Source organism: Chelon labrosus (assembly GCF_963514085.1).
Source record: "Chelon labrosus genome assembly, chromosome: 1".
NCBI classification, from domain to species: domain Eukaryota; kingdom Metazoa; phylum Chordata; class Actinopteri; order Mugiliformes; family Mugilidae; genus Chelon; species Chelon labrosus.
Genome location: NC_140337.1, coordinates 36,973,015 through 36,990,495, shown reverse-complemented (window position 1 = coordinate 36,990,495; position 17,481 = coordinate 36,973,015). Strand labels below are relative to the sequence as shown.

Below are 17,481 nucleotides of genomic sequence, written 5' to 3'. Positions count from 1 at the left end.
GCCGAAAAGGAGAGAGTTACAGTAGTCGAAAATTTGAAAGTCTTTGTGTGTTTTGTATAGTTGTGCATGTATAAAGCTGGAAGTGCATGTCTCTCTATGCACTGATGAGTGTCTCTTTTACAGAAATGCTGGCCCATTAACTGTGATGTCTAATTCATTTGGAGCTCTTATTTTGGAGATTTATTTTTATGTCCTCATAAATCATAGAAATAGGAGCATGTGTGTGTGTGTTTGGGGGGGGGGGGGGGGGGTAAAGAGGGAAAAGGAGGAGAGTGAGAGTGAGACAAAGACAGTTAGGCTGAGGCACTTGGTTATAGGCAGGGACAGACTGGGACAAAACATGGTCCCTGGCATTTTGGACCAGACCAGCCCACCACATTCTATCCAACACACCTTGTGGGTCTTTTTGGTCTCTTGGATGTGTAAACCAACTGTACAACTGCTGAAGCCATGCAGTGAGTTAATAGGAATCAGTGAGAGTGGACTCATTAAGTTCTTCCAAAAAGTGTCATTTATTAACACTACAAACATGAATACTCCACCAGCAGGGCCGTAGCACCAGATTCTGGGCCCTCTTCATGTCAGGGCCCCTATCCATGCCAGAGCACAAAGAGTGTGAGCAAAATAAAAAATAAAAAAGTTGGGGCATTTCTTTCTAAATAAACAAGCATAAATCAGGTTTTAATCTAAACTCAGATCAGATTATACTGATGACTGGTTCTTTCATTCACCACCTGAATTGATGCATTTGTCCTACTTGTGCTCAAACACCTATAAACATTAGGCTACATCAACGTTTTGATCCATGACACATTTAGATTTAAAAACATTTATTGTTGAACAGGAGCCAACAACTGTTCACAGAGAATCAAATCAAATAAATCATTTTTCAATAAAATTGTTCTTCAGCTTGCAGAAAAAGAAATAAAGCCTTGTTAAAGCCTTACACCAGATGTAAGGATGTAATTTACATCCCAGTAAATGATTTCTGAAACTGGTTAATGTTGACAACTACCGTTAGCTGGCCCATAATCCTCTTCACTTGTAACAGCAAACAAACTTTAGCATTCAACCATTGGCAACTGACAAACTGCATGCTGTCTGGACTACCGTTCATTAGATGCAGTTACACAACAAGTAATCTCAGTTCACCTTTCAGACAGAAAGCAGTCAACAGCTGCTTCCTCTCATTCTGCCTTATTTCTGTTTCTGGATCCCTGATTAGTGTTTTTTGGGCGCCATGGTGACAGCTAGCCTCCAGGTCATTCAGTCTGGGCTCACTGACGTACTGTCGCCAGTCGCTGTCTATGGGCGGACTAAACCATTTTATGTCTCCAAGAGGGGGCCCCCAGAATGTCCAATATGTTGAGAGGGCTGTGACACAAAGTTCATTCTCTCAGTTGATGTTATCAATATATTTGAAATACATTATGACACCAATTAATTGGAGGGCCCAATTCATTCAAAAATAAATAAATAAATAAATAAAAATTCAGACTTTTCATGGGCCCTCTCCCTACTCGGGCCCTGGGTAGTCAGGTCCCCTTTTCCCCCCACTACCACGCCCATGTCCACCACTCCATCACAGTAATGAACCTTAAAGCAGCATTCATCTGTTTTTGCTGGTCAGTTCCCTTTGCACTACTGGATTTTGGGCATTTTGTGGGGGGTGGTGATCCAACAAGCTCTGTGACGTAGAAGTCTCAGGACGGGCAAAGTAATCTATGTCCTCCTGCTCTCTGCTCTCCTCTCTCCTCTACTGGGGATGCTATGTCAACCTAGGTCACCAAAACATAAACAGAGACTGTGGGGTGAGGGTTTTTTTTTTTTTGTTTTTTTACATAAGGATGAAGAATTATTGGATTCTCTGATAAACAGACACACAGCTGCATTGACATAACACTGTGGCAATAAACAAAATGATGCCAGAACGTGTGATTTTCTTTCATTGTAGCCTACATTGTCTTTGGCCTCATAATAACTGCCCCAAACACAGTTTCCTATGGATAATAATCCATAATCTATGGATGATACAACATACAAGCCCACCAAGTCTCATACAATACGGTCTATAGGGGGCGCTACTGGTGACTCATGCCTCTGCATCCCGCTCGGGGACGTCTTCTCCACGGCATGGACACCTTTATGATGCTTGCGATCATCTCGTTAAGCCGGACACACACTGTGTGACTGTCGGCTCATTTTGAGCTGATTTGCCACTCGGGTGACGAGGATAGATTAACACCTCACAACGAGCTCCTGCATCACACCATCGTCTCGTATAGTGTGAGAACATGATTCGTGGGCTGCCAACTTTTGAACTCGGCGATCTAGTCGTGCAGTTTGAGATGGAGCTGAATCAAAGGATTTAAAATATGGCACAGTGTATGCCCGGTTTCAGGGGTCCATGCAAACGAAGTTGCAGGATCCAGATCCGTTTCTTGCTTTAGGCCAGGGATGGGCAACTGGGGAACTCACTCAAAGTGGCCCTTAGATTCATTTTTGAAAAGTATAAAAGTGTATCCTCTGCGGCAGGGCCGGTTTATGCTATGGGCAATGTGGGCGACCGCCCAGGGCACAATCTATGTAACATAATACATGTTAGTGAGGAAATGGAAAACGTTGAGTAGAAGAAGAATATGAACTGCTTTTAACTAACAAACCAAACACTATGTTACTGTGGAGTTCAAAATCAAGCAGTCAACAGTAAGGAAAGGGAGAACAACTGTAGTGGAATGGTTGTGAAATGTGTCTCCAACAGGTTCTTGATATAGCATTTGAAGGAAAGTGATGAAGATGATACCCAGAGAGAAGAGCAGAGAGCAGGACCTCTCACAGTACCACAGTCAGTGAGAAGAAATGACAGGATTATTAGACAAGCTCCCCTCTCTCACACACACTGTCAAACTAAACTACTGCCATTCTCTGTGTCCCTCCATCATTCTTTTTAGAGATGGACAGAGAGATGGACAGTTGACAGATGTCTTCACATCAGCTCTGCTTCTCTTCTACCGCCCATAGTGGCTCGCTGCCATCAGTCCAATATCCATTCCATCAATTAGGTCACTGTTAGATGGCTTCAATCCCATCTCTAATTCTTAGATTTCTTCAACAAATGATGGACTTGTGTTCCTCTCAGGAAAGTGAAGATGCCACCCAAAGAGATGAGTTGGAACCAGAGCAGAACCTGTCACAGTGCCACAGGTGAGACACAACTACAATATTAGACCACTCTACCTCTGTTGCTTCCTCTAACAGTCACATTACAATTCTTCTCTCTGTTGTTTGCTTGTGTCATTCTGAGGAAAGTGATGAAGATGATGGCCAGAGAGAAGAGAGAGCTCTAATCACAACTCAACTGAGCTACATGTCATCTGTCCACTTTCCCTCAGGTTCCCACAAAGCCATAAATGCCACTCTGATTGTTAGACCATGTATGTACACACAGTGTCCACAGTCCATCTGGATGCTATGTCTCTTACTGAATACCTATTACTGGAAATGAATGAGTGGAAGCTAAACGTGAACATGGACTTATTGATTTTGGCTTTCTGAGCAGAAAAGGAAATATTTGTCCAAACAATTACTACTGTAACTAATTCAATTCATTCATTCATTCATTCATTCATCTTCTGTAACCTCTTGTCCAGCTGTCATTGGTCTAGAGGGGGGTCCACCCTGGACAGGTCTCCAGTCTATCCCAGCTGTCATTGGTCTAGAGGGGGGGGTCCACCCTGGACAGGTCTCCAGTCTATCCCAGCTGTCATTGGTCTAGAGGGGGTCCACCCTGGACAGGTCTCCAGTCTATCCCAGCTGTCATTGGTCTAGAGGGGGGGTCCACCCTGGACAGGTCCCCAGTCTATCCCAGCTGTCATTGGTCTAGAGGGGGGGGGTCCACCCTGGACAGGTCTCCAGTCTATCCCAGCTGTCATTGGTCTAGAGGGGGGGTCCACCCTGGACAGGTCCCCAGTCTATCCCAGCTGTCATTGGTCTAGAGGGGGGGTCCACCCTGGACAGGTCTCCAGTCTATCCCAGCTGTCATTGGTCTAGAGGGGGGGTCCACCCTGGACAGGTCTCCAGTCTATCACAGGGCTAACACAGAGAGACACTCACACCTACGGCCAATTTAGATTGATTTAAGTCACTGAACTGTATCTGATCAGATGGTGTGATAGTGTCACTTCTCAGTACAGTGTGGTCTCCTTTGGCTGCTCTTAGTGTGTACATGAGTGAGTTTTGTATCTTGTGGTCAAATATGTCAGTTTGTACAAAAAGCAGCAAACTGTTTGTGGTCGTCTACTTCTCTGTTTCATTTCCATCAAAGGTGCTGAGACGAGAAAACAAACATGAAAACCTGCTGCCTTCCATTTAATCTCTTCTAAATATATAATCTATTAACTCATGTGCTACAGGAGTGTTAACATAAGCTGTAAATAAACAGGACTGCTATCGTGTCCTGAATGGAGGAAGGATTCTAGACGTCAGAGTTAACAGATCTCAACAAAGAGATATTACAGAGTCTGAAGCCAGGGGACCAGAGTTTTGTACCAAACCAGTCTTGTCTGAGCAGGCTTTGGTTACATGCAGGTCATCAGATCAGATCTGACCTGATGGGCCCCCACACTGCAGATCTCTGGACATCTAGAGGGATGAGGTGGTGGTGATGAAGAGGAGGGAGGATGATTGCACATTAGGACCTCTGCAAGGAAGAGTCACAGAATTACACAGATATTCCATGAAAATGGAGGCAGAACAGCAGAACGTTCATTAATGGAACTCTGTGTGTTTTATTCTCCAGACAGTGATCCAGCTGCAGAGAACGTCACTTATGGACAAATAGACATCAGACCAAAAAGGACCTGAGGTACAGCTGCTCTTTACTTTCAACTTTAGACAGAGATACCAGTCTCTAAAGCTAAGCTAAGCTAAGCTAAGCTAAGCTAAGCACTTCCTGACTCAGATCAGTATTCCTGGCTACAATTAGACCATGAAGACAACAGAACTCTCCCAGTTACTCAGAGAAAGGTCTATTGAACAGTCACAGGACTGTTACACCAAAGGTTCAAGTCACTGAACATGTCCTGGAGTTCGGTTAAATTCACCATTAAGAAATAGAAGGAACATGGCACATGTGTAGACCGTGCTGACAATCTGAGTGGTCTTCTACGGCTACTTGTAAATGTAGAGGGTAAAATGAATGCAGCAAATTTTAGGGAAATCCTTGAGGACAATCTGATTTAGTCTGCAAGAGAACTAGGATTTGGGACAATGAACCAAAGCAAACAGCAAATGTAGACAGACAAAGTTTAAAGACAAAAAGGTGAATGTTCTGCAGCGGCCCGAGTCAAACCTAGAGAAACAACTGTTGGGAAATCTACTCAGTATCTTTTCTGTCATTGTCAGTTGTCGATTGTCATTGAAGTGTCATAAGACAACACTAAACATAAACTATCCTGCAGAGTGGAAACTGATGTTTCACTTATTGCTGCTGAATCTGAACCAAATTAAAAACTGGGTTTAGAGTTACCCTCTGGACTGACATGTCTGGAGTGACGGGCTGCTGCCCATGGGTCAGTCAGATCTGTTTCAAATATGCTTCAATCAAGTGTAAAGACTCTTTGGTCAATATTATATAGAAGATGTTTTAACATGGTGACATGTGTTCAGCTTGGCGTCCAGCTGACTCTGCAGAGCTGACGGTGTAGAAGGAAGTCTATGGTTCTGGTTCCTGTTTTTAAGTCTAACTGATGTGTAGTTAGTGTTTAACTCTGAGCTCTGGTCCACACTCAGTAGTTGTTAGTAGGATCCATTCATCACTGGTTTGTTGTGAGGATGGAATTAGACTTTGTGAAACCATGAGAGAATAAAGAGACAGACTGATGAGAACAGAGATCCTCTGCTGGGAGTTTTCAGCCTCTCAAACTGTCTCTTGATCCAATTATTAATGTAGAACTTTAGAACTCTGCATGTAAAACCACAGCAGCAACTTCCTCCTGCTGACTGCACTGACCTGTAGTCTGATCAGATGGAGCTGATGTCACTATGGATATGAAGGAAGGGAACAGAAGGAAGTCTATGGTTCTGGTTCCTGTTTTTAAGTCTCACACCACGGCTTCCTGAGACAGTTTCTGTCAGGGTGCTGCTAACTCTGACCAGTTGTCAGACCTCATGTGGAAACTGCTGACTCTTCATTTATTCATGTGGTCCTCACCACATGTGTTTGTGGACACACGTCCCCTGGTGGGGAGACACTATGAGTGACACTTCACTTCCTTGTTCCACCAGAGCCAGAGGTCGTCTACTCTTCATCCTTAAAGGTTTAACCTCATTATGTTTGTACAACAATAGCTGGTTTCAACTCACCAGCAGAGACAGACAGGACGACGCTCAGTAAAGTCATGCAGAGAGACGCAGATGTTCCAGCAGCCATCTTGTCTTGGCAGGAAATGAAGCACAACTACATGACTCCAAAAAAACAAAAGATGAACTGACAAAGGAAAAAGGAAAAATGGATAACAAGAGACAGCTGAAACAATGAAAAGGGAGTGCACAATACTGAGGAAGAAAATCACCTATGGCAAAAGTTTCTTTGATGATTCTTGTTTTGTGGAGAAGCTGCAGCATTCAAGACGTTAGCGCCACCTACTGTTAAAACTAAATAGTTCAATACAGTTCATTCATTCATTCATTCATCTTCTGTAACCTCTTGTCCTCTGGAGGGTCATGGGGGCTGGAGCCTATCCCAGCTGTCATTGGTCTAGAGGGGGGGTCCACCCTGGTCAGGTCTCCAGTCTATCCCAGCTGTCATTGGTCTAGAGGGGGGGTCCACCCTGGACAGGTCTCCAGTCTATCCCAGCTGTCATTGGTCTAGAGGGGGGGTCCACCCTGGACAGGTCTCCAGTCTATCCCAGCTGTCATTGGTCTAGAGGGGGGGTCCACCCTGGACAGGTCTCCAGTCTATCCCAGCTGTCATTGGTCTAGAGGGGGGGTCCACCCTGGACAGGTCTCCAGTCTATCCCAGGGCTAACACAGAGAGACACTTCAGACCCAATGTTCATGTGTTGATGATTAAATGAATGAAATAGCTTTAAATCAAAGTACTTCTTTCTATTCATTCAGAATAAATGATGACTGTATTAATATGTATCAGCTCATGTTCAGATAAACCAGCTGGAGTCAACCACAGTCTGTATGAACCATAGACTGAATAAAGATGGATGTAGGAACAGCTCCTCCACAGTGAAGACTAATCAACTAGAGCTCCCCCTGGTGTCTGGCTGCAGTAACTGCTGGAGGTAGAGCAGAGCGTTGGATTCATTCAATGAAAACTGGGACAAATGTTCAGGTCAGACTGGATATTTATTGAAACATTCAACAAAACTCATCATGTTTTCTCTCCACATATTTAATCAGAAACTTTTTACATTTTTAAACAAACTTTAGTTTCTTAAACTCTGAATGTGGAACAAGCAAAGCTTTATATTATAAACACATGAAAAATCTAATTTGAAATAAAAAACACATCAGTGTCTTTAGTTCTTATTGTTATTTAATGAAATAAATCAATCTCATGCCTCTCTCTGTCTGTAGTCTTTAGAGTTTATTTTCAGTGTAAACCCTTTTTCACAGGCCAACAACAAAACAACCAAAAGAAATTCAAACTATCAACAGTCCTCCCCTTCCAGTGGCAGCAATTTTTATTCCATCACTGCAGGACACTTCACCAGCAGGTTAGTAGGCTATGTCAATGAAGAGTCTCAGTCCTCCTCCCCCTCCTCCTCCTCTTCTGAAAAGCAACGTCAGCAGTTCTGGGGGAGAAGACTCGTCCTCATCTTCCTCCCAGCTGCTCAGGTCCTGGAGCATTTCTTGTTTCTCCTCTTCCTCCATGGAAAGGACAGCAGACAGTCTGAGTGTCCCCTCAAACTGTGTCTGGAGGCACCAGTCAGCTGCAGCCACGACATCTCATTCCTGCAGTAAAGATGAAAACATGCTCAAAGTATTTTGTGTGTCTTGATGTCATTCCCAACTAAGTCTTAACATTTCCAAAGTGTTTCCTGCACAGCGTTAACACACAGATCAGATTTAGTAATGAAGAATGCTGTCTTTATCAACCTCAAGTCAAATGTTCCTTCCCACAAATAATCAATGTGTATGTGATAGAATGAGCACACACTAACAGCCTGTGGACAGAAAATGCCAGGATGTAATATCATGCTTTGTGTCCCTGTTGTCTCGTTGTCTCCTGTTAGTGTCGTCTCCAGCGTCTTCCTTTTGTGTGACTTCACTTCCTGTTTTATTTTGAAGTCTTCCTGTCAAGTTTCCCACCTGTTGTGATTACCTAACGTCTCCCACCTGTGTTGATGACACCACCTGTGTCTCGTTTCCTCATGTATGTAAACCTTGTGTTTCTCTTTGTGTTTGTCACATGGTCTGTACCTGTCACATGCTCTGTACCTGCCACTTGTCCTGCTCTAGATTCTAATATTTTGCACATATTTGTGTTCCCCGGTAGAATTCCTACTCCTGTGAAGCCACCATGATGTTAAACCTGTTTGTTCTTTTAATATTTAATCTAAAGGAGCTGAAAACTACTGGACACATAATAGTAAATAAATGTCAGCTCTACACACCTGCTTGTCGCAGGTGCTCGCTGGAACAAGCATGATTTTAATGTCCAGGCCAGGCAGTGGCTGCTGGACTCTGTCTCTGCTGCAGCTTTGTTTCTTTGACTTCCACCTTTAACAGGTCTTCCTCTGAAGGTGGGACGTCCCGTATGACAAAGAGCTTTGATGTAACCATAGCATCATGACCAGTATAGATCTGGACATATTCAGACATCAGTTAGTCTAACCTCAGCCTTCAGGGTTTAAGCATCTGGGTGGCATGGTGCAGACACAGAGTCCTGCACTGGTTCAGGGTCAGGGCCTCCACACCAACCTCCAGATTATGAACTTCACCTTCAGCCGCCTGGTTGGGAACAAAACAAAGGACGCTGATGAACCCACAGCCCACACATGCACTGAACAGAAAGAGAAGCAGCTCCCAGAACACACTGAGTCCTGCTGCTTCCACTCCCAGGATACCTGACACTCCAACCTTGGAGGCCACCAGATGATCTGAAGACATTTCTACAAAGGAAGAAGGTGGCAGTACTTTAATATCACCATGCTGTCACATGACCTTACTAAGAAATGAGAAATGTTGTATGAAATGCTGCTCTCCTTTTACCTGAGGATGTCCATGTCATTGTCTTCAGTACTTGTGTGAAGCATAAGTGAGTCGTAGATCCTCATTTCTTTGACTTTGAAGTCAAACACCTCCAAGAAACTAAATCTGTCATCACTACATACCAGAACACAAAGTGTTAGCTCAGCTGACATCAATGTAGGCTGCTGAACAAAACCACTTCACCAACAATGTCACACTGACACATTTACCTGTCCAGCTCAATTAAAATCAAACCTTTAAAGTTCTGGTGGCTCAGCCAATCAATGAAGCGCTTCCCCGTCTCTGGAGCTGAATGACCCACTATTCTTGGGAGGAAGATCTTGTCTGGGACCTGTAGCACAACAGTAACATCAGGTGGGACAACACATTCCATGTTAAGACCACATGTCTCTTGTTCTTCTACCATGCAAACAAAAAATAAAATGACACCAAGGACCTGCAGGGATGTGCTTCACAACGTGGTCACTGACAGCGTCACTGTTTCACCATTCACGGTAGCACAGCATGTAGCAGTCATAGTGAGCCACAGAAGCACACTACAACAGAAAACAGAGCATTAATATTTTAGTAAACCTTGATCAGACGTTAAGAATCATATAGAGAAGGAGGAAATGAAAACCTGTGACCATATGAGGATTGTACAATGCTTCCAGACTGAAGACCTTCCCCTTTAAAACACAACAACATTTATGTTTCCACCTGTTTCCACCAGGATTATAGACGCTGGTACATTCTTAACATTTGATCACCCTGTCTACTTTTATACCATCATCAGTTAGTAACATCACATACTGACCAGACTTAGCAGCAGACTGGAGTCCCAGCATCCCATGCAGGCCAGTACACAACTGTGTGTTGCACAAGGCCAGCTCCTGTTAATCTTCTCATTATGGATCAATCAGCACCTTCCAGTCTGTCTGAAGTCTGCCTCCTTCATCTGGCACAATGAATACCTCCCAGACACAAGCTGACCATTGGACTGCTCTGCAGCTGAAGAGTTCACTTCAGTTGGTAGGGGAGGACAACTTTTGTCCTGGACGTCTCTGGTTCTTCTGATGGACCCATCATACAGGGAGAATCTTTCACATGTCCCTGTGACTGGATGTCTCGCTGCTATTCTGTCTCTTTCTGGCAGCAGTGGGAACAGGGACCTCAGGTTCTTAAGCCACTGCACATCAACCTGGAGTTCCTTCTTGGCTGCCAGTCTGATATGATCAGTGGTTGGGGACACAGTCTTCCATCATGTGGTTGGAACAACAAGTGTTTTGTGTTAGTTGTTAGTGCGACGATCAACCTGTCCAGCTACATCAGAAATGTAACAGGTGGGAAAGAGCTTGAAACTTCTAGCAGCCCGTCTGTGTGGTCTCTTGCTGACTCCGTCCGTCCAAAAGAGAAAGTTGAGATGATATACAACAGCATGTGGACAGGAAGAATGAAGGACACCACCTGGAGAAAGACAATAATCAATAATGTTATTGGAAGGAAAGAAGAAAAGAAGACATTGATGAAGCAAGGTTTAACTGAGCAGCAGCTTTGTGTAGCTTGATGAAAAGCTTTGGGTATACGTCCTTAAAGTCTAAGAGTTCCTGAAGCCTGTTGATCATGTCTGCTGTTGAGCCCTCAGAGGACACACCCAGGGCGTAACAGAGGAGAGGAGAGGAGAGGAGAGGAAGAGGAAGAGGAAGAGGAGAGGAGAGGAAGAGGAAGAGGAGTTTTCCAACATTCAATAAAAAGAGAGACCATCAACGACACCTGGGGACTTGAAGCTCAGGATCTAAAGAGCAGAAAACTAAACTAATGTGATGCAAAGAATAAGGAGACAGGTTGATGAGTGAGGAGGCAGAGACAGTAGATAAAGCTAAGAAGTTGTTATTGAACAAATAAACCTGAAGAGAGAAGTGGAGAAAAGATAAGACAAGGTCAGTATGACTACAATGATTAGATTCATATTAATGTAAAAGGCTGACTACAATCAAACTAAAAGTCTAATAACTCCAACCAGTAGCTACCATCAGTGGGCTGGGGCCTCAGTGGGAGGCAGACTACCAGTTACCTTCTCCTTCCCAGTGGCCTGGGCTACAACACTAAAATAATCCCATTAAAAGTCACCCAGTGTCTACTTGCATGCAACAGGAGTGAGGTCCTCACCACGGTGCCTAGCCTCCCACCTGACCACACCCAGGCTGCACTGACAATCAACAAAGGAACAACAACTCCCTGAAACACTAAGAAACTAAAAGGTTAAACAACTAAAAGCCACAACCCAAATGATCATTAAACAATATACTTTAAATAAACTTAATAAAGCTGGATCGATAAGACCAAAACAAACAGAAAGCCTGGTCCAAAAAGAAAAGAAAAGATAACAAATGAAACAGCAGAGGAAGAAACAAGGAGAGAGAGAACAGCAGATGTTTGATTTCTGCTAGAAACGTCATGACAGAAACCTGGAACATGTTTCCTCCTTCATACAGTGTTGGAGTTTAATCATTAATATACTAATGTCAAATATACACTCGGAGTGTCTCCTTACTTTCTGTTTGTAGTGACTCATTTCTTTATGGTTTGATTATCGCCCATCGCGATCTGTTGCTCCAACTTCCTGGTTGATTGAGCGCTAGCGGCTGAAAAACAGACGAGTCGTCAGCGTCAGAGACTTTCAGTTTTATTTCAGGTTTATTTCAGTTTTATTTCAGTTTTATTTCAACCTTCCACTGAATGTGATCTAGTCAGGTTGATAGATTGAAGTCAGGTAAACAGAGGAGGAAGAAGAAGACAAGATGGCTGCTGGAACATCAGCGTCTCTCTGCATGACTTTACTGAGCGTCGTCCTGTCTGTCTCTGCTGGTGAGTTGAAACCAAAGCGTCTTTAGCTCTGACATGTTCAGGAGACAACGTAGAGTCTGACTGGATCTAGAAGATCTGATCAACCACATGTTCTACAGCAGCTCCAACATTAGTAGTCATCATTTTACTACATCAGCTTCCTCTCTGTTATTTCCTCTAATGCTCTTTAGTTGATCCTTCGTCTTGTCTTCCTGTTTACTGCTCACCGTCTGTTCTAACTGCTTAGAAAACATAATGTGTAAAATGATCCCATCATTCTGTGTTACATAGTTTTAGACAACTTCATTCCAAGTCATGACCAAGTCTGAAACTTCTTTTACTCTTTTACTTACTTCTTTTAGGAGACAGTGAAAATAAACCCTTAGATTTAGTTTAGTTTACTTTCAGAGTCAGACTGCTGCACCTGACACAAACTGGATGAACAGGTGTCAGATGAATCTTCAAGATTACCAACACTAGAGAGAAGAGACGAGACAGACTCCAGACGAGGTTGCCTTAAGGATCTTTTCCTTGCAGCAAGGAGAGGACACAATGACATTAGCCTAGCCTATAACACAGTGAGCTCTGTCTATCTGTCAGTGACATCTATATTTATACTCCTGTGCACGTGACTCATAAGTGGGTGTAGACGTCTCTGTGGTTAAGTGAATATTGTCATATATGTTGGAGAATCAGAGAACATGTTAACTTTTCTATCAACAGGTGTGAAAGTATGAGGAAACTGAACGTCTTTATCAGAGTGAAGCTGAATGTAGAGAGAGACACACCTGGCCCCTCCCTCTCTTCACCTGTCAGAGGAAAGCTGACACTGTCTTCACAAACGTGGCTGCAGAGAAGTGTTGTCAGAGAGTCAGTAGATGATCAGCTGCTGTAGCCTTAGTTTGACAGGAAGATGAAGACGTTGGTGGTGTTTGTGATCCTCGTTGACGGTAAGATATCTTCTTCCTGGATCTGATTCTCACTTCAGTCTGACATAATTTCTCTCACGTCTGTCTCTTTAAAGAAAGTCAGTGATGACCTGTTTCAACTTTGATTAGTTCTTAGTTTGTCTGTGAGGGACACGTCCAGAAGCAGAGTCTGATGTTCTGTTCACGTGGACTGTTTCTAATCACTGCTGTAAATGTAAAATCACATCAAGAAAGAAAGAATCAAACAGATTGAAGGTGAGCTCAGAGCTAACGACTGCTTGATGATCTGGCTGCAGGTCAGGACTTCACTGTTGGACACAAACATTTACAAATGTCAATGTGTTTGAAAGTCAAACTGTCAGCTAGTGACTTCTTCATGGGGGGATGTTGACGACTAGTGTCCTCATCCAGATGCCACATTACTGAGAACAAGCAACAGAGACATATTAAAGGTTAAGAAATGTTAACCTTATTAAACAGCAGCTGTTTTCATTCACCCTATCTATCCTGATGTTTCCAGTGGTGAATGTGGGACAGGTTTTCAGTGACTGGAACAAACTGAATGTCCTGGTCTGGACTTCACAGCCTCCGTCCTGTTTATTTCTGTCTCTAGACAAAAGTCTGAACATTCACACATTAACAACAGGTCAGTCTTCAAATGGGTTCTTACTGGAATCAACACAAATGATCCAAAGCTTTCTGAGCAGCACAGAGGACAGAACGTTGACTATCACATGTCTGGATGTATCAGATGATCAGAGAACAGTCGGTCCAGTCTTCTGTTCCTGACATTGTGAACTGGAACCAGGTCAGAGGTTAACTATCAAACACAAAGACAGTGAGCTACGGTGTCCTGGAGTGGACAGAAAGACAAACATCTGTAGAATGAGGCCATGTTTCCTAAGCTGAGTGCTAGAAATGCTAGAAAGAAGACAAGAGAACAGAGCATTGACTTTGGACCCAGCCCCCCTGGACCTTATGGACAAGCAGACCATGAACATGAAGGATGTTTCTCAGTAACATCTTGCTCCAATCAGTAGATGTTCTCTCTGTGTTTGCTGCATGTTAGCTTCCTAGTGTTCCAGACTTGTAAATCTGTGAAAGCAAGAAGCCATCTCTGAATACTTGACATGAATAACACGGTTGGAGTTCTAGTTTGGACGTTGAGACAGTTTGTGGTTTAGATTGGTGCTGTTAAAGAAGAGATGTGTCTCTGTGTTAGTATCAGGACCAGAGGAGGCCTTTTACTGATGGAGTGTAGTGCAGAGATCAGTCCTGAGAGATGGTGCACCATGAGTTCATTCATCAGTTAGAGCTAAAAATCATCTTCTGCTTGACTGAACTCTAAACTGTTCCAGGACTGGAGTAGAGGACAGACCTGATCAACACAATCTTACAAATGTCATTACTCATTACTTTGAGCAAGAGAGGAAGTTTTTCAGACAAATCTATGAAAACTGTCAAAACACATTCAATGATCTGTTCTTTGACTTCAGTCTGTGAATGAAATGTAGTTTTTCATTGACTGACTGATAGTTCAACTGGTTTCTCTGGTCCCTGCAGATAATGTGACCTACAGTCAGTCATGTGTCAAGTCAAACCCACAGCATGCAGCTGATTTGTGTTTCTCTTTGTGTGTCCTCTCAGTTTCCCAGCATGCCCTGGCAGGTGTGGTGCAGGTGAATGAGGGGGCGGAGTCTGTCCTGCTACCCTGCCACTACTTGAATTATTTACCTGAGGACCCCACAGTGATTTGGACCAGGAACGATCTCAGTCCCAAATCTGTCCACAAACGAGGAGAAACAGATGAAGTTGAAGGTCAGAACCAGGTTTACAGGAGGAGGACATCGATGACGCCTGATGCTCTAGACACTGGAAACTTCAGCCTCACTCTGACAAAACCCCACCTCTCTGACAGCGGCAGCTACACCTGCTCCATCAGTAATGGAAGACGAGAAGAGAGAGTGACAGACGTACATCTACAGGTCAAAGGTCAGAAACAAACCTCAACATGTGTTCACTGTTTAAATATGAGGAGGAAGAAAAAGACTCAACTGAACCTTTGTGAGGTTTCACTTTCTGTAGCAGAACATTTGACAAACAGCAGTGGAGACAAGAGCAGCACCTCATTCATTCATTCATTCATTCATTCATTCATTCATTCATGCTACAAGATATGACAGAACCAGTATTAACTCTGTCAAAGACTGGAAAACCTGAAGGAAGGTGATGGGTCCTTCTAAGAGTGTTAGAGAAAAGTGTAAGGAAGAGTTTCTCACAGACATTTAGCAACGATGAAAGGATGAAAATCTAACTCAGGTTTTTATGTGATCCAGGAATGAAGTTTGAAAGCAGCAGTGTTTTCATATTATTAGGAACAGTCTGGGGAGACATTCCTGTAAAGATGATGTGTTGTGTTTCTGCTAATGTGATGAGATGCTTCTAATTAGGGCTGTCAATAGATTCAAATATTTTATTTCATAGTTAAATTCAAATGAATCACACATTCTTTAAAAGTCTGTTTCAGGTAAACTTGGAAGGTTTGAAAGTTTGTAATACTCTTCTCAACGTAAGAAATTAGAGAATAAGAGCTTGGTGCCAGAGAAAAGAAAGTAGAGCATAGGAGCTTGGTATGTGAGAGAAGAGAGTAGAGGACATGTGTTTGGTGCATGGTCCCCCAGCAGCCTAGGCCTATAGCAGCATAACTAAGGGACGGTTCAGTCCAGCTCTAACTATAAAAAGTAAAGTCTTAAGCCTGACCTTAAAAGTAGAGAGGGGGGTGTAACGGTATTTGTATTCGTCCCGCGGTCATCACGGTTCGGTGCACGCAGTCATACGGCGAATACGTCTGAGTGAGTAGTTTATTAAATTAAAGAAAAAGTCGAGTCCTCACTTCAATCCAGGTGGCGCTAATGAGCCTAAAGCTAACGTCATTAGCCTACAGAAGAAGAAAAACAGACGAAGAAGAAAAGTCACTGAGAGTGTGGAGCATAGATGGACTAAGAGACGTGTGGAGCTTCATTTAAATCACCAGTGTGGGAACACTTTGGTTCCTGGTGCAACATAACGGTAATGGCAGCGAGTGGTGGACCGAACAAAGACTGTCTGCCCACGAAGAAATTGTGCTTTTTCTTTTCTTTTTATTTAGTTATTTATTTATTTTACTTTTAGAACAGGAGGTGGTTTTTAGTTTTTTCAGTCTATTGGTGTCTGTTCAAAATAAATGAAAAAATCTAGTTTTATATGTAACCAGCTTAAAAAATCAGGTCACTAATCCTGTATATGTCATTTAGACACCATTATTGTATTTCCTGTAGGGGGCAGTGTTCCTCGTGAAGGTCAGTTAGCTGGCTGTTAGCGTATTGTTAGCTGGCTGTTAGCTGGTTGTTGGTGAATTGTTAGCTGGCTGTTAGCGGATTGTTAGCTGGCTGTTGGCTGGTTGTTGGCGGCTTGTTAGCTGGCTGTTAGCGGATTGTTAGCTGGCTGTTAGCTGGTTGTTGGCGGATTGTTAGCTGGCTGTTAGCGGATTGTTAGCTGGTTGTTAGCTAGCTGTTAGCGGATTGTTAGCTGATTGTTAGCTGGCTGTTAGCTGGCCGTCTACAGAGAGAAGATCCTGAGAGAGAAAGTAGTGCTGCACCACCTCAGAGGTACTGTAAGGACTGTAGACACAGGTCAGAGGTCAGAGGTCAGTACTGTATATACAGGTCAGAGGTCAGTACTGTAGATACAGGTCAGAGGTCAGAGGTCAGAGCTGTAGATACAGGTCAGAGGTCAGAGGTCAGTACTGTCGATACAGGTCAGAGGTCAGAGCTGTAGATACAGGTCAGAGGTCAGAGCTGTAGATACAGGTCAGAGGTCAGAGGTCAGTACTGTAGATACAGGTCAGAGGTCAGAGGTCAGAGCTGTAGATACAGGTCAGAGGTCAGTACTGTAGATACAGGTCAGAGGTCAGAGCTGTAGATACAGGTCAGAGCTCAGAGGTCAGAGCTGTAGATACAGGTCAGAGGTCAGAGGTCAGTACTGTAGATACAGGTCAGAGGTCAGAGCTGAAGATACAGGTCAGAGGTCAGAGCTGTAGATACAGGTCAGAGGTCAGAGGTCAGTACTGTAGATACAGGTCAGAGGTCAGAGGTCAGAGCTGTAGATACAGGTCAGAGGTCAGAGGTCATTTTGTTCTTTATGTTTCTCCACAGAACCACCTCCAGTCTGGCCTACAGTTCTCATAGTTCTCCTATTTCTCCTGGTTGTTCTTGGTGTCGTTGGGGGTCTTTCGTTTCATTGTCGACACTACTTCAAGTCAGGTGAGTCTCTACTACTACACTACCCATAATGCTGATGGTAACATGTGTCCTGTGGAGGAGACGTATTCCAGCTGCTGAAAGAGTTCAGAGTTCAAACAGCTGCTACAGAGAGAAACTTCCAGGTTTAGTTCCAGAAGTCAGAAACTCAGGACGCTTTGACTAGTTACTAGTTACCAAGGAACGAGTCAGGAAGACAT

The 17,481-nt window shown here is 43.6% G+C and overlaps 1 protein-coding gene across 1 annotated transcript in view; it reads left to right on the top strand.

Annotated features, from left to right (window-relative positions):
- Nucleotides 1-12,008: 12,008 nt before the first annotated feature.
- LOC311487731 (butyrophilin-like protein 2) overlaps nt 12,009-17,481 on the top strand; it is a gene marked incomplete at its 5' end in the record, with an annotated part of 195,517 nt that continues 190,044 nt past the window's right edge. Inside the window, one exon of the mRNA XM_084544093.1 lies at nt 12,009-12,075. Coding sequence (XP_084400219.1) covers nt 12,009-12,075 — 67 coding nt within the window. The remainder of the gene's footprint in view (nt 12,076-17,481) is intronic.